Source organism: Mus musculus, chromosome 5 (genome assembly GCF_000001635.26).
Source record: "Mus musculus strain C57BL/6J chromosome 5, GRCm38.p6 C57BL/6J".
NCBI classification, from domain to species: Eukaryota; Metazoa; Chordata; class Mammalia; order Rodentia; family Muridae; genus Mus; species Mus musculus.
The window spans coordinates 21,255,590-21,273,517 of NC_000071.6; the positions used below are offsets into that span (position 1 = coordinate 21,255,590).

Consider the following 17,928-nt stretch of genomic DNA (forward strand, 5'->3'; position numbering starts at 1 on the left):
GGTTCTGTGGCAGGAAGCCAGCAAGTTACACCATCGGGTCAGGAAATACACACCTCAGGGCCCTCTGGGTGTTACCCACTGCTCTTCTGTCCTGTGACTGAGGTGTGGAGAGGCAGAGTTGGGAGCAGTGGTCCCTGGGCAGTGTTCTTACCCGGCTGCTGTGTGAGCCACCATGCCAATGGGCAGAGAATCATTTGTTTATTCCTCAAGACTCTCTGGGGCCCAGGAGACTTTGTGGATATACACATAACGCACCAGGAAGTCCCACAAGAAAATGTAGAGAAACCCACAGTTATAACCTCCACATAGTAGACTTATCTTGGGGTTTACCAAGTGGCTTTAAACCTTTTTGTGGTTGGAATAAGTTCCCTTAAAAGGCTCTGTGCGTTTATATTCGTCTTTAGCAATGATGCAAGTATTACCCTTCTCTAGTCACAATCATCCCTAACACTTGCTACAACAGGAAGCAGCAAGTTCTCACATCCAGATGAAAAGATTGACTTGGATTTTTTTTTTTCTTAAATTTGAGACAAAGAATTTACTATTTAGCTCAGGCTAGCCTAGAAGCCTCTCATTTGGACCACAGATGGCTAGCGCCACACTTACCAGCAACTGAATTTTTAAAATAAAGACTATTGTAAAAAACTAAAACAACAACAAAAACAAATAAACACCAAAAAACCCATACACTGAATTTAATTGAACCCAAAGTCTATACATTTCAATGGCCTTCCATACTGTTAAATAAAATACTAGATAGTATTCTTGCTTGTAGCTAATTCTAAATTGTGCATTATAATTTTAGTTATTTTAAATGTTACTATTGTACATTTGAAAATGCTATTTAGAACTTGCATAAGTTACTTTTTTGTTGTTGTTGTAAAAAAAAAAAACCAAAAACCCACAAGAATTGGTTTAAGAGAGAAGGGGAATTTTCCCACTGTTCTCCCATCCAATCCTTTGAGGCAGAGAAAGCATGGTGGCGACATCTGGCTATACTGCACCCCAGCCAGAAGTTAGGGAGCGATCAGTGCTTCGGCCCCACTGGATTCCATGTCTGTTCAATCAGTACCCACAAGAAAGGGTGATGACTGCATGTAGCGCTGGTCTTCCCACCTCAATCCACCCAGTTAGTTTATGCCTCATAGACCTGTCAGAGGTGAGAATCAATATTAACCACCTTGGGTGGTTGCACATACCTTTAATCTCAATACTGGAGAGGCAGAGCAGGTGGATCTCTGAGTTAGAGGTTAGCCCGGTCTACAGAGTGAATTCCAGGACACAGCCAGGGCTACACAGAGAAACCCTTTCAAAAAAAGAAAAGAAAAAAAAACTAACGACCAAGAAAGAAAACAAAAAAGAAAAACCTAAAACAAAACAAAACTCCAAATCCCCCCAAAACAAAAAACCAAAAGAACCAGACAAACAAACTAGCAAAACAAAAAACAAACAAAAAACCAACCAAACAAACAAACAAACAAACAAAAAAAAACCCCACAAAAAAACAAAACAAAACCAGAACATTTACTTTTCCAAAGCAAGAGACACACTCTTCTATTATTTTTGTACTAGGAAGTTATTTAAAGTAGAGGTCATCACACAGGAAGTGCTGTAACCCCCGAATTACTGATACTAGAGAGACTTCAGTGTTGTACAGTCTGCCTCTGCATTCCCTGCCAGAGGCTCCCATCCTCCCTTGCCCCCAGCGGCAAGCACTACATGCAGAGAGCTGGTTTCTGTGCTGCATCCTCTTGCGACAGCCCCTCCTCCTCCCCAGAAGGTCACTGCCTCTGTGTCTCCAAAAAGCCAACACCCAACACTCCTGATAACTCTCCAGGTGCCTGTCCTTGAGACCTTAGAGAAATAACAAGCTCAAGGGAGACCATGGAAAAAGTAGAAGGTAAATTGAGACAGTTACGACTGGCCATGAAATTAGTCCTTGAACAGACACCCATTAACCAACGCCCCCTTCAGTACTTTTCCACCCTCTACTCCCCTTTCCTGTGAATATTCACACTATTCCTATACTGTATATAAACCCAATGTTTTCTGGACTCAGGGTCTCTTGCCAGCATTCATGCAGTGAGTGCTAGGTGGGCGAAATGAGTTCGAACTTGAAAATAAAAGACTCTTTTGCGACTTCACAATTCTTGGGCTCGTCTGGGTTTCCTGTGAACTTAGGGCACAACAGAAGCTGGCTGTCCCCTGTCTATGCAGAAGATGTTCCCTGAAGGCCTGTGCATGGGCGTGATGCATTGCATTTATGTTTCCCTGTCCTAGGAAATTCCCGGAATAAAGTTTACGACAGAGGAACTCCCATTGCCTCTTATGAAGGTGAGTCCCGCTCCAAGAGGGTGAAGCAGTCATGTCGAGAAGACCTCTGCTGCCCCAGATATTACTGTGGTTTCAAAAGGTATTGCAGCCTGGCAGAGAAAGATGGAGCCTTGGGGGAGATCAGCTTGCCTGAGAGTCCTTCTGAAGAGCCTGCGTAATCAATTGCTAATGTGATGTTATATAACACCTTAGGACTGTTTGAGAAGGGAGGTTTTTGAAGATAGAGAATTACCCTGGATCATCCACCAATACTTGTCATAAAGCCTCTTACTGAAGGAGCTCTTGGAACGTCTTTAGTGAGGCTGGAATTCATTGTTGCCTGATTTGTAGTCCTTCCTTCAAACACACACACACACACACTTATATATACACACACATATATTTATACATACACAATATACACACATTCACACACATGTGAACATATACACATACATACATGCATGCACATACACATATACACATACACACCACATACACACATACACACATACCCATACACACAGAGACACACATGCCCCCCCCCAAACACACACACACACACACACACACACACACACACACACACACACAATTTCTACTTATAAAATCTTTAAGTAAACTGGACTGGGATTTCTTGTTTCTCTCAGAGCAGCCTCTCCATCCCTCAAAAGTGAGGTGGTGGCTTGCTGTATGGCCCGCCTCCAGCTCTTTCCTGTCACAAGGGGCTTTGTGTCTGTCTGCAATCTTCTGGTTTCAGGATACAGAGGGAGGGTAGGAGTGGGGAGAGGTGAGTAGAAAAGACTATGTTAAAACTTCTAGTTAAAAGCCAGAGGGTGGTTAGCGCAGTTCCCTTCAGCTCCTTTGCTGGGTTTGGCATTCTTCTAGTAATTACAGCCTGGCCTAGCCTGGGAAGTCTCAGTTTCTGGTATCAGCAGCCACTGCCCCTTGTATTTATTTATGTTTGAGTCTTTTAGATCCGTGGCACTGCTCTGACAGTTGGGGAGGACCAGTTTTAAGGTCCCCGTCATGTACTGAGGCAAGAGAGGACAGATGGAGGCTGACTTGGTGACTCTTCTTTGGGTCCTAAGAGGCCTTTGAAAACCGATTGTCCAACTGTCCAGAAACAAGTGTAGAGTCAGCAAACCCTCCTGATGCAGGAAGATGACAGGGAAGGTCACACTTTATAGGCAGCGATAGGGATAATCACATGCTATATTATGCTAATGAATGTTCCTTCTCACTGGTACTCTCAACAACCCACCTAGGGTTTCTTTTCTTTGTTCTGTTTTGATGCCGGGTTTGAACTTGGGTCCTTGACAGGCCCCTGATTTGCTGGGTTTCTGGCATCTATTGCCACCATGACTGGTCAAAAGAAAGTTAACCCACAGTTCTGTAGTGTCTGTCCACTTTCTGTGCCTCTGTCATAGCTATGTACATTTGATTTAGTAGTTATGGTACTCTAGAAACTTTTGATCAAATATAAACTTCTCAACACGTTTCGTGTTGTTACATGAAGTAATGAACTGTAATGATTCTCCTGAATTGGCATGTCATTTATTTGATCAATCTTCTGGTTTTGAGCAGAAGACATTATACAAACATTTTCTGGGAAAATAACTTGGTAGTAAGGTGGTTGCCTCACATATGTGAGATCACAGGTGGAATCCCTAGAAATACACTTTTTTCTTTTATCCAGTAAAGATAATATTTCATTTTTGTATATTCTTATACATATAGTTTTTCTATTGGTTTATCCCTCTAAGGTTCAAGGTTGAGTATGTCTTATGGTAAAACACTATGACTTTTTTATAGCTTTGATTTCTTCTTCGAAACTAATATTCAATAAAAGTTGTGGTAATCTACATGGTCAAAAAGATATAGGGGGCTGAAGAAATGACTCTGGGGTCAAGAGCACTGCTGCTTTTCCGAAGGACCCAGTTTAGTCCCCAGGTCCCATACCACATGGCTCACAGTGACCTTTGACTCCATTCCAGGGGATCCCACACCCTCTTCTGGCCCCCATTAGCACCCACATATGTGTGCCGTGCACACAGAGAGATGCACATACATATACATAAATCTAAGAACAAAAGAATTTAGGTAGGAGTTTATTGCAACCTTATCAACATTGTGTGTTTTCATTTTAAAAGTAGAAGGGTAACAAGAAAGTTCTTTTTGTCTTTTGTCCTAATTGGCTTACTTACTGACCATTAGTAAGTGTACTCTGACTACACCTCCTCTCTCCTGGCCAAGTCAAGGAAGGGAGGACAATGTGAGATGGAACAGCCCCTCCCGATGTGACATGTGCTCAGTCTAGGGTTGGAGTCCAGGTGTGTCCCCTCAGATTCAGATGTTGAAGTCCTGATCCCTGGTGTGATGGCTTTAGGAGGGGACAACTACGGCCTTATGATTTGGATTGGTCATTATTGTTTTTTTAAAATAATGAAACCAAGCTCAATGCTTCCTACCTTATGATGTCACAAGGAAGACAGGACGGTGTCCCAGTTTCAAGAACTGGAGAACAAATGTTCGTCATTTACAAGCCATTAGTTGATGGTGCCTCATAGGAGCTGACTTGGGGACATGTTGGGGCAAGTACACCTGCTTAAGGCAAAAAGCTTCCTCTCTTTGTAAATGGCTTACCAAATAATCTTAAAAATAATATAAAAAGCATGTCTTGGGGAGGGAGCTAGAGAGATGGCTCAGTGGTTAAAAGAGTTGCTGTTTTTTTCCGAGGACCTGGGTTCAGTCCCGGTACTTACATGGTGTTTCGCAACTGTCTGTAGCTCCAGTTCTAAGGACCTGCCACCATCTTCTGGTCTCTCCAGGTAGCAGGCACGCATGCGGTACACATACACCTATATACCTGCAGGCAAACATGCAGATACGTTTTTTAAAAATGTTTAAAAGCTCTATTTGTTTTTTTTAAAAATTGCCATACGGGACAAGGACGATGCTGTAAAGAAATGTTGTCAAGACTGACCTTCCTCAGGAGGGCTTTGATCCTTAGTAAGCTATCGGCTGCCCAGGGGAAGCAGCAACTTGCGTAAAAGGCTAAAAATAGCTCCTAATTTTATAGTGAGAAGAGAAATCACGAAAACTATTTAACCACAGGAAACCAAAGAGGGAAACTATAGCTTACTCAAATATATGGGTAAAGAAGAGAGTCTGCTTCAAGTAGAGGACTGGGCAGTTTTACCAAAGTAGTTCTGTCTCTCTCTCTTTCTCTCTCTCTATGTCTCTCTATCTCTGTCTCTCTGTCTCTGTTTCTCTGTCTCTCTCTTTTTCCTCCCTCCCTCCCTCCCTCTCTTCCCCACTTCCTCTGTCTCTCCTTCCTCAGCCTCCCAAGGGCTGAGATTCCAAGTGTGCACCACATGCCTGGCTCAAAATCAGATGTTGTTAATTTATTTAATCACGTGTTCAGAGATTCCTGAGTAGCTGACCTGGAGACTGGGAAGGCCAGGAAGACGTGACTCCCTCCTGCTTAGGGCATGAGCTGTGACTCCTGCAGTCTTTCAGGTACAGGGCTACTGAGCAGCTGGGAAGAGGTTGTTTGCCACCTCCTGAGCATCTGGTGGAGGGTGCCACCTGGGCTCTTTATCCAGACTTTGCTTGTACCTCTTCATTCAACATGTTTGGAAGCTGCTTTAACTAGACAGGGCAAGAAGCACAGAAGGCACTAATTCCACCGTGCAGACAGATACCATTGTTTGCTGGCAATCTGAAATACTGGCACATCCACAATGTAACAGCTCGCTGCTCTGAGCCTTTAGAGCTGTTGCTCTGGGGAAAAGGAAGCCCTGTTCCAAGCTGGTTCTGGGGGTGGGGGTGGGGTTAGGATTTTCTAAAGTTTGGATTGCATCTGTGTCCTGGGAGAGTGAATTAGTTACAGTGAGAGTTCCATTAATGTCGTGAACATAATTTTATGATACCACGAAGCAGCATGATTTATCATTCATAGAGCCTCGGAGCAGTGAGCTAATTCCTGCCATTTTTTGTAGAGGGTGGATAGCCAGACTCCCTACCTACTAGCTATAAAGCTGAGAACCAGACCCAGCTAGAAAATTATTTCTATTCCTTTCTTATCAGTCACTCTGAGCTTCAAGAAAGCTAAATGTGAGTTAGACGGCCATAATTATAGATTACATTTAAAATTGTCCAGCCTATAAAAAAACCAAAACAGAATGGCTGATAAAACTCCCTAGTTGGGTCAGGGAAGTGGACTTTTTGCCGGATCCTGGAGCAGGAGGAAGCTTAGCTATATCCTGAGACTTGAATGAGATAGCTGTGTGCTTGCAGCTCTCTTAGTGTTCAGCCTCGGGAATTTCAGTTGTCTGCCACCTGTGGGGATGCTCCCACATAACGCTCTTAGATGCTGCCTTTCGAACTTCTGTCCACAAAGACATTTGCTATTGCACTTTATATATGGTAGACATGATGCACACATTGCTGGGTTTCTCTGGAGAGCAAGCAGAAATGGGTCCCGAGATGCGAGTCACTGAAGATCCTAGGAAGACTGACATGTTAGCCCTGCTCTTTGTCCTGTACGGAGAGTAAAGGGGTCTCTCAGACTGGGCCTCCTTCCCAAGATGCTGATTAATCAACAGAGGTAGGACCAAAGCCAGTGTCTTTGAGACACTGATGGTGAGAGGCAGATGTTTATTGCTGGCAGTGGTTTGCAGATGAGCCATTACCACAGGCTCATTTTGCTCTGTTTCTGGATCAAATTCCTTAATGTAGCTGGTCCTTTTGTGTAATTGATAGTTGTGACTGGTTGTGTGTGGTGATTGCTTTATGGCATCTTCAGAGACAAAGGGAGGTGATTTTTGAAGAAGAGATGGGAATAATTTTCTTCCTTCCAAAGTGAAAAAGTTGAAACTCCCCTTTGTGCAGGGGGAAAATGATTCCTGGCCATTCCTCGGGTTTCTGATTGCTTCTTAAGCCAGACCCCCAAGGACTAGCTAAGCTTATAGATACTTTGTCCACAAAGACCTTTAGTATAATTTTAAAGGCTTATTTAATTCATGTGTATCTGTGTGTGCCTGTATGTTTGTATGTACAGTAGATGCATGCAGGTAGATGACCCCTTGGATTCCTGGGGCTGGAGCAATATCAAGTTGTCCCCTGTGGGGGCTGAACCCAGGTGTTCTGTAAGACAAGCAAGTTGCTGGGACATCTCTTTAGTCCTCATTTTCTGTATTTTTAAAAGAACACTGGGAGCTAGCCATGGTAGTGTGTACCTTGAATCCCCAGCACTCAGGAGGCAGAACTCTGAGCTTGAGGTCAACCTGGTCAACAAAGTGAGTTTCAGGCTAGCCAGGGCTACATAGAGAGAGCCTCAAAATAAACAAAAGGCTACACTTTTCCAGTAGCTGGTGAGTGTGTCTTAAGAAGTGTGGCTCTCATTTTGCATTGTCCTTTACGGGGACAGTATTTGGAGCTCTCTCAACTCCCCTTTAGTCAAGTGTCAGTTGAGTGCCCTGGCCACATCCCAAACCACGAGCTGCGGTGCTGGGCTGGGCTGATTGGGTGGGGATGCACACATTCTACTCTCTTTTCCTTCTCCGTCAAAGGTGCAGCATCTAACATTTTTTTAAAAAGTAAAATAAAAAAATAAACCCTGCTTTTATTCTCTGGGCCAATGAGCAGGTCGGCATTCACTTAGACTCTGGGGTTCCTCGCAGAAAGGCATTCTCTAACTCTCCTGTTTCTACCGACTCACAAGTCTGTACACATAGTCTTTATCGGCCTTCGCTGTCGTGGGCTGACTGCAGTCCCAGGACAGGCTCAGACCATGTTTTCAACTGCGAGCCATGGTCCACAAGGATCATCCCAGAAACCTGAAAAACTCAAAAGGCTTCAGACCACCCCCAAAACCGTTAAATCCAAGCAGATGGCGTGGTTTCTAACGGCTGCTGAGGCTGGCAAACACAAGCTGGGGGCCGCTGTCCAGCGCAGACAACAAAGGACTATTCATCTTCTCTCAGCTCTCCAAGGCTAAGCCAAAGCCACGGTCTGCATTCTGGCCTTGCAGCTTTGTTCACTCACCAAGCCTCCCATTGAACATACTGTCTTCATCCTTCTTTCTGTTCTACTTCCCTGGGCTCTGTGTTTTTCAGTCTCCCAAACAGGCCTTTCGATCTGCAGTCATCTCTGAATGTGGGCAGATTAAACATTGTGTTGCCAATCGTCTGCTGAGGTGTTTACCAACAGTAAGAGAACATGGAGGTTATAATAGATCAACAGACTCCAGAAATCCTCTCCGCTCAAATGGGAACATTTATGGGATCTTTGATTAACACTATTTCTTACTAAGTTTTAATTTTTGTTTTGTTTAAAATACAGATCTGTCTTCTGCTGTGTGACTTTTCTTGGATAGATATGGGCAAGTGTCTGGTCATTTCAGATGGGGCATCTAAAGAAATAATTCTATCCAAGTATAGCTTGGTGAACCAATGTGTTTATTGGACCACCTATAAGCACCTGGGTGAGAAGTTGCTTACAGGTGCATGGGCAATTCCCCAGGCAGCTGTGTCAATGGGGCTTTCTGGATGAGTCTTTTCTTTCTCAGCAACTGCTTAATTATGCATAATTATAATTAATTACACAACCCGGGAAGAGCTTCCCAGCCTTGCGTGGTCTAGTACAAGGTATATAATCAACGCCCCCAGGAATATTCTGTGCGCGCACACTCTATCTCACCCGGGCACGCTAGTGCCTGCCTTTGAAGGGTGCTCATGGGCCTGCTCACAACTTTTTCTGTTATTCTTGGTTGACTCAAGACTATGATAAAAAACAAACTTTAAAATTTCATTCATTCATTCATTCATTCATTCATTCATTCATTCATTCATATATGTGAGTTTGTCTGTGTGGGTGTGCAGATACACAAGGGCTTGTGGGAATCGATCTTCTCTCTCCACCCTGTGTGGCTCTGAGATAGAATTCAGGTCAGCAGGCTAACCTACTGAGCCATCTTACTGCCCTCCCCCAAGTGTTTTTAAATAAAGAGAAAGATTTTAAAAATAAGAAGGAGGAGGAGGAGGAGCAGGAGGAGGAGGAGGAGCAGCAGGAGGAGGAGGAGCAGGAGGAGGAGGAGGAGGAGCAGGAGGAGGAGGAGCAGGAGGAGGAGGAGGAGGAGAAGGAGGAGGAGGAGAAGGAGGAGGAGAAGGAGGAGGAGGAGGAAGAGAAGGAGGAGGAGGAGGAGCAGGAGGAGGAGGAGGAGGAGGAGGAAGAGTATTGGTCCTAAAAGCAAGATTGAGGTAAATCATTCCAAGGTGGATTGCTGTGGCAAAGCAGGCATGCCCATAGCCAAACTGACCACTAGATGGCACCACAACACCGACTAGTTTTCTGATTTGGGCACTTGGATTTCATGACCAGATGTAGGAAAATAGAAAGGCTGTGGAGAGAAGACTGCAGGATTGGCCCGATGATCATGATGTGGTGGCGACAACGAAGAATAAGAATAATTATTGTTTAAATTATTGCTATTATAAAAAAACAAACTAGGGAGAAGGACTAAGTAAGATAGGTTTACTATAAAGAAAGAAAAGATAAGGAGTGGGACCTGACCCCAGCCTTCTCACCTGCCCTGGAAATACATCTCAGTTATTAAGGATCCAAGACTTTTCCATCTCTGAGAGAAGGGGCCTTGCCTGTGTAGGCCTTTCTTTCAGGTTACTAAATAAAAGTGCACAATATCACAGAACTTAATTTATTGAGACTCCAAAATCTATGTCAAGCCATTGTTGTCCTTTCAACAATAGCACACCAGCCACATTCTGTTTACTATTAGAGCATTTGTATGTGTGTGATTGAAGTGGATTTTTAGTTCTCACTTATTTTTAACTTCCTTTTCCCCCCTCCTTTTAAATTTACCATTCAAAGAATTTCATACATGCATTGCCCTAGTTAAGTTTTGCACTGTGATCAATACTCTGGCTGAAAGCCACCTGGGAGAAAAGCATGCTGTTATAGCAGGCACAGTTGTAGTGAGCGTACAGTTATAGCAAACACACAGTTAAGGCCCATCATGATGGGTCATGGCAGGAACTCAAAGCAGGAACCTGGAGGCAGGAACTGAAGCAGAGGCTACGGAGGGACTGTATTTACTAGCAGGCTCCCCACCCCCACCCCCACCCCTGCTTTCTCAGCCTGCTTTCTTCTGGGCCCCCAGACTACCCGCCCAGAGACTGCAGCATTCACAGTAGCCTGGGCCCTCCCCCATGCCAATCCTCAATCAAGAAAATGCCCACAGGCTGCCAGTAGCCAGTGTGGTGAGGGCAGATTCTTAACTGAGGCTCCATCTTCTTAGATGACTCTCCCTTGGGTCACTTTGACAAAAACAAAAAACAAACAAACAAACAAAAACCAGAAAGTAACCAGGCTGTTCAAGGACACAACCTGATCAAAGCCACTCCCTCATCTCCACCTCCTCCCCATCCTCCCTCATCTCCACCTCCTCCCCATCCTCCCTCATCTCCACCTCCTCCCCATCCTCCCTCATCTCCACCTCCTCCCCATCCTCCCTCATCTCCACCTCCTCCCCATCCTCCCTCATCTCCACCTCCTCCCCATCCTCCCTCATCTCCTCCTCCTCCCCATCCTCCCTCATCTCTTCCTCCTCCCCATCCTCCCTCATCTCCACCTCCTCCCCATCCTCCCTCATCTCCTCCTCCTCCCCATCCTCCCTCATCTCCTCCTCCTCCCCATCCTCCCTCATCTCCACCTCCTCCCCATCCTCCCTCATCTCCACTTCCTCCCCATCCTCCCTCATCTCCTCCTCCTCCCCATCCTCCCTCATCTCCACCTCCTCCCCATCCTCCCTCATCTCCACCTCCTCCCCATCCTCCCTCATATCCACCTCCTCCCCATCCTCCCTCATCTCCTCCTCCCCATCCTCCCTCATCTCCACTTCCTCCCCATCCTCCCTCATCTCCTCCTCCTCCCCATCCTCCCTCATCTCCTCCTCCTCCCCATCCTCCCTCATCTCCACCTCCTCCCCATCCTCCCTCATCTCCACTTCCTCCCCATCCTCCCTCATCTCCTCCTCCTCCCCATCCTCCCTCATCTCCACCTCCTCCCCATCCTCCCTCCTCTCCACCTCCTCCCCATCCTCAGCCACTGCCCTCCCAACTCCACGTGGTTCTTTAAAACTCACTGACTGAATCGTCTCAGTGCTGCCAAATTGTTCATCTATTGGCCCATCCACAGCAATATGGGCAGCCTCACAGGGGCTGCATCCCTGGAGCAAACAGACTCCCTTGTCCAGCCACTAGGGATTGCTGATAGCGCTTATAAGCCCCTCCCTCCTCCATGCTGGGATCTGCTGACTTGGTCTTGTGCAAGTTCTGTGCACTCATTCACAGCTGCTATGAGGTCATGTGTGCACAGGCCCTGTCCTGTTTGGAAAACAGAGTTTACAGTAGTTCTCCACCCCCGCTTGCTCTTTCAGCCTTTCTGCCCACTCTTCTGGGATGACCCCTGAGTGGTGGGGGTGTATGTAGATGAGTTAGATGGCTGGGTTCACTGGTGAGTACTTTATCCCCTACTAGTATGTGTAGCACCTTCTGACACTATGGAAGCTGGCCAGTGCACACAGATGATTTGGTCAGCCAGTAGGAATTGACGTTTCCAGGTCTGCACTGGCTTGCTTTCTCCATGTTCTGGAGGGTAACCACTAACAAAGGCAACAGCGTCTGTTTTGAGGGGATATATGGGACCCTTTGAGCATAAGCTGTCTTAGTGCATCCTATTAAGACTGTCACCTCAGTAAGCAACAGCTGTCAGGCCAGATGTAGCTAGCCCTGGACAATTATTTATAAATATATTTATCTTGGTAAGACTGTATTATTAAAAACTGCTTGATCCCAGTGAGGCAGGAGAGTACAATGGAGAGAAGACCACTGTTGCCAAGGTGGACATAAAACAGGGCACACATGAGACAGCCTGTGCTACATAAATGGCCTCATAGACCAGGATATAAAGTCCCAGTGCTCCCTATAGCGTTTGCCATTGAGTTCCCGACTCTTCTCCCAGCTCTGGCTTGCTTCCTTCTCTCAGAAAACTGTTTCCACATCTGCGGCTGTCCATGAGCCCCGTTCAGCCTCTTGTTCTAGAACACAGGAAGCTGGAAATCCCAGGAAATCTCAGCACTCACCAGACCCGCATATCTACAGACATCACCATGATGGCGCTCACCAGACTCCCATATCTACAGACATCACCATGATGGCGCTCACCAGACCCCCATATCTACAGACATCACCATGATGGCGCTCACCAGACTCCCATATCTACAGACATCACCATGATGGCGCTCACCAGACCCCCATATCTACAGACATCACCATGATGGCGCTCACCAGACTCCCATATCTACAGACATCACCATGATGGCACTCACCAGACCCCCATATCTACAGACATCATGATGGCACTCACCAGACCCACATATCTACAGACATTACCATGATGGCACTCACCAGACCCCCATAGCTACAGACATCACCATGATGGCACTCACCAGACCCGCATATCTACAGACATCACCATGATGGCACTCACCAGACCCGCATATCTACAGACATCACCATGATGGCACTCACCAGACCCCCATAGCTACAGACATCATCATGATGGCACTCACCAGACCCACATATCTACAGACATCACCATGATGGCACTCACCAGACCCGCATATCTACAGACATCACCATGATGGCACTCACCAGACTCCCATATCTACAGATATCACCATGATGGCGCTCACCAGACCCGCATAGCTACAGACATCACCATGATGGCACTCACCAGACCCCCATAGCTACAGACATCACCATGATGGCACTCACCAGACCCCCATATCTACAGACATCACCATGATAGCGCTCACCAGACCCCCATATCTACAGACATCACCATGATGGCGCTCACCAGACCCGCATATCTACAGACATCACCATGATGGCACTCACCAGACCCCCATAGCTACAGACATCACCATGATGGCACTCACCAGACTCCCATATCTATAGACATCACCATGATGGCACTCACCAGACCCACATATCTACAGACATCACCATGATGGCACTCACCAGACCCCCATAGCTACAGACATCATCATGATGGCACTCACCAGACCCCCATATCTACAGACATCACCATGATGGCACTCACCAGACCCCCATATCTACAGACATCACCATGATGGCACTCACCAGACCCCCATATCTACAGACATCACCATGATGGCACTCACCAGATTCCCATAGCTACAGACATCACCATGATGGCACTCACCAGACCCGCATATCTACAGACATCACCATGATGGCACTCACCAGACCCGCATATCTACAGACATCACCATGATGGCACTCACCAGACTCCCATAGCTACAGACATCATCATGATATCCTTCAACATTAAATATACAGTAGTATAGAGTTTTATTATTTCAAAAGTGGTTATATTCTTCAGTCACTAATAATTCAAAGATTTAAAAGCCAACTAATTCTGTTTTTTGAGAGAATTTAACAATTATTGTGAAATGAGTTTATGTTATCATTTTGATTCCTGGGTTTTGGAAGTGAATAAGCCTAGAAGGGAAGCCAGCCTGTTCCAGTTGTTCTGAGTTACAAGTACATTTCTGACGGGACACAGTGTGGTGACACCACCCAGGCCAGGAGAATCGCTCTCCAGGGAGGAAATGGCTTCCTGCTGAGCCAACCAACTTGGAAGTCCTTAGTTTTGGGAAGTGAATTGTAGTTCTCTCTATTGTAAATGGGAAGAGAAAAGAGGAGAGGCTAGGCTCTCAATTTGCAACTTCTCGTGGGTGTCCCTGTTCTGTGAAAGATGGAGTTGCTCGGAAATGCCAACACCCAAGAGGCATGGAGTGAGGCATGTGGTCCCTGCTGCAGGACGGCAGACAGTGCCTGCTGTTCAAGTTAATGCTTTTTTTTTTTTTTTTTTTTTTTTTTTGTCTCCAGGTCTACGGCTTGAAGGGGTACTGGGCAAAGCTGAACTCCAACCTTGAGTACATTAAGTATACAAAACCTCACTTGCACTATCACAACAGCGTCGTGAGGAGGGAATGGCATAACCTGATCTCTGAAGAGGTGAGCACACAGCTAGCAGTGGAGGCTGGCCCATGGTGGCCACGCAGTCCTCTGTCACCACCCGCATCACCTCACTGACAACCCAGTGGGCAGGGAGGACTGCTCTATACTGTTTGTTCTTAGAGGAGGAAATTGGAGTAGGGGGAGGAAGGCAAATGTGGCTCATTTATAGTCGAAGAGCAATGAGTGTACACTGTAGTACGTAAATCTACACACATGGCAGAGTGGCATAGAACTAGACACATACTGTGCATATCCACTTCCTGATTTTGATATTGTAGTGCAGCTATATCAGATAGAAGCATTAATGGAGAGAGGATGAAGGGTCCAAGGGACCCCTGTACTACTGTTGCATAGAGTTCTTTGAGAATAAAGTTTAATTTAAAAAAATGTGCTCTCCTTAACATGGAAAATGATATTATTTTTAAACCCTTTAATAGATTGCTATTTGTTCTTGCTGTTAATAAAAAAAAGCTATCCAGGAAAATCTCACCTTCCATTATCCTGACGTGTTCTCACCCCTAGAGAACGGGCAAAAGGAGATCCACAATGTACGTGAGGAACATTCTTGAAAACGCAATGAAGTAAGTATGATCTGGCTATCATGGACCTGGCTGGCTGCCTGTGTGGTCAACTCTCAAGGAACTGCTGTCCTTGGCTTCCTGTAGACCACTGGGTGCTGGAGTGTCTAGAGGGAGACACTTCTATAGGCACACACCCTATAGAGGACCACTTATGATGGATAATGGTAAAGTCGGCTTTTATAAGTGAGTACTGGCAATGAAAGACATAGTAGTTTGATTTGCTTTAATTGTTGGTGGGCTGGGTTGGTGGAACTTGCTCTTATTTTGAAAGCATATTCTCTGGGTAGATGAGTCATCTCAGAGAACTAAAAGTGCAGGCCTCAGTCCGGCCTCTGTTCTGTTTTTAGCCTTCGTTATTTCCAATAACTGACAGCTGCAATTTTTCTAAATAATTGCTGTTGTTGGCTCTAAAGGGCTTTGAGATTCGTAATTGCTTAATGTTCCTTTCAGTACACTGATTAAAGTTTTTGAGTTTTCAGGTAGCCAGAGAATGGTTTCTGCATGGTTTTTGGGGCTTTAGAGGGGAAACATCTGCATGGTGCTGTGGCTTGAAGTTTTTAAAGTGATGCTTCTGTTGGAGATAACACAGAATTTCTTTGCAGGGTGATTGCTAGCATGGAAACGAGGACACTGGGTAAGAAAAGACCTGTGTTAAAGTCGGATCTCGGTCGCAACCTTGTTCTTCCTAACCAATGGGTTGGCAAGAAAATCATTCCCAGCAGTACAGTGGAGAGTAGTGGATGGCAACAGCTCTTAGTTCACCCTGTCAGGACGACCACATAGCTCTGTTACTGTCTGTCTTAGCACTGGGACCTCCAGGGTCAGCAGCCAAGTATGTTTTTGCTGAAGGAGTCTCTGGGTCTTCTCCTCTCACAGCTGATCTAATTAGCATGGCTGCTGGCTGTACCCACAGGGTATACTTGGCAGGAGCTGCTTTCTCTCCAGCTGTGCTCACACAAGTCTCTGATGGGCCTTCTATTTAGTTCCCATCAGGTCATACCCTGGGTGTGGTCCTAGGGGAGCAAAGATGGGCCATTGGATAAGCAGTATCGTTCAGTGGCGTGGACACCTCCTTAGAGTCTAGAGCTAGCTGTCACATGCCAACCATAAGCTAGCTGTCACATGCCAACATTGTCCTTGGGGCTAGCTTGAGGGGAGAGTATGGACAGAAGGAGCCATTAGAGAATATGTAGTCAGGGTCTAGTGTGTAGGGGACAAGAGGCCTAGGCCAGACCCCTCCCCTTCGTGGAGGATAGAGGGAGTCTCGGGAGGCCTTCCAAGGCCAGGATTAGCTAAATTAAGTCTTGACAGCAAGGAGGGTTTACTCTGTGATAACTGAGGGAGAACAGTGAATATACCCAGGTCCAGGCCTTTGTGATTATGCTTCATGAAGGCCAGTCTTCATTATGGAAACTGTTTTTATCTACTCCTGTTTTATGGGCTTGGATGTTTTTCATATGTGTGGGGACCCTAATGAAAATTTAATTTGGAAAGGGCATAACAGCATGCTCAGCAGCTGTATACACAGCCCAGTGAACCATGAAGGTGATTTATCTCCACGGGGAACTGGCCTCAGCCTGAAGAGGGTGTGTTTACCAGACCATCCTTGCCTGTAGGCAGGGACTATACCCTACCAGACAGGGTCATCTTCCTGCTGTGGCTGACAGTTGTGGGAGGTTTTCTTGCTGCCTAGGGGATGTTTCGAAGCTCTGTGTGGCGCTAGGCATCTCAGGGCTCGTTAAAACTTTTCCTTTCTGTCTTGTGCTTTGATTCCCATGAGGAATGTTGTCATTGCCTAAAACTGAACACTGCAAATTAAGGTTGTTAAATGCATATTCTGAGTTCTCCCATCCTAATCCACAGGGTTAATTAAACAGGGTGGAGAAAGTGTTTATCTTGAAGGGCCTTAGAGCACCCATGCCTTTTCAAGAGGAAGCATCAGCCTGTGGGTTCTGCCTTCCTACCTGCTCCGGGACCTTAGAGATTCTGAGAGAAGAACCCAGTGGGACAGTTGTTAGGGGAGCTCTGGGAAGCCCTGCCTGCTAGCCTGCCCCTTCTGTCTTGTTAGGGCAGGATCAGTCAGAGTGGGGAAAGTGACATTTGGTTTAACTGTTTGTCCTTTCAGTCTGATGACTTGTACCCATCAGCACTGTCTTCCCTAGCAGTTGACTGTCCACCAGCTCAGTCGCTTTCATGGCCACTCACTATGGGCTCAGGAGGTAGAAGGGAGCCACATAGCCATACCCCGAGGCCTGCCATCCCTACGGCTAGGCCCCTTGAGGTTTAAGGGGCTCAAGTCGAGAACTGGCTTGTATGGCTTTAGCCTACTTCCTGAACACAACCCTTCCCTTGACTGTTCAATTTCAGAGCCAAGATTAATACCATTCTTACAAGAGGAAGACCGGCACCAGAGGCTGCTCATGGGCTTGGTAAGTAGTCTGTGGGCTTCAGAGTGCTGCCAGGCAGTGGTCCTCAGAGACAGTAGGAAGGACAGCTTCATTCTGATGGTCTTTTCTGCTAACTATTCACCAATGGGTGCTGCCAGGACTGTTGGCCTGGGTATCCAGCAGCAAGCAGGCATCAGTCACAGGAATAAGCATGCAATTATAACCTGTAATAAAGAACACATGAGTGCTTACATTCTGCAGTTCCAGACACACGCCCCTGCTTGTAGCTTTTACATGGGTTCTTGGGACCTGACTTCAGGTCTTTAGACTTGCAGGACCTACTTTCACCCACTGAGCCATACCCATCTGGTTTTGTTTTTTGACTATCAAATTGACAACAATTTTGTCCTGAAGTTATGATATTAACAAGGTTCATACATCTGAAAACGTTCCAAGTATTTTGGTGGTATCTTGTGAACGTATGAGACCCAACCAGTTCCACTTCTGGGAACTGAA

General features: G+C 46.0%; 1 protein-coding gene across 14 annotated transcripts in view; it reads left to right on the forward strand.

Annotated features, from left to right (window-relative positions):
* The window catches only part of Gsap (gamma-secretase activating protein), a 115,719-nt gene that overhangs the window by 79,571 nt on the left and 18,220 nt on the right, over nucleotides 1-17,928 (forward strand). For 13 of the 14 annotated variants that reach the window (NR_153366.1, XR_001784658.2, XR_001784656.2 and 10 more), the window contains 5 exons: nucleotides 2,281-2,334; nucleotides 14,313-14,441; nucleotides 14,967-15,025; nucleotides 15,628-15,659; nucleotides 17,393-17,454. Coding sequence is in view for 9 of the 14 variants with exons in the window: in XM_011249760.3 (XP_011248062.1) it covers nucleotides 2,281-2,334; nucleotides 14,313-14,441; nucleotides 14,967-15,025; nucleotides 15,628-15,659; nucleotides 17,393-17,454 (336 nt within the window). In the remaining 5 variants the exon portion in view is untranslated. Of the gene's footprint in view, nucleotides 1-2,280; nucleotides 4,178-14,312; nucleotides 14,442-14,966; nucleotides 15,026-15,627; nucleotides 15,660-17,392; nucleotides 17,455-17,928 lie in introns of those variants that run through there. The other variant, NM_001359877.1, reaches the window with a different exon arrangement.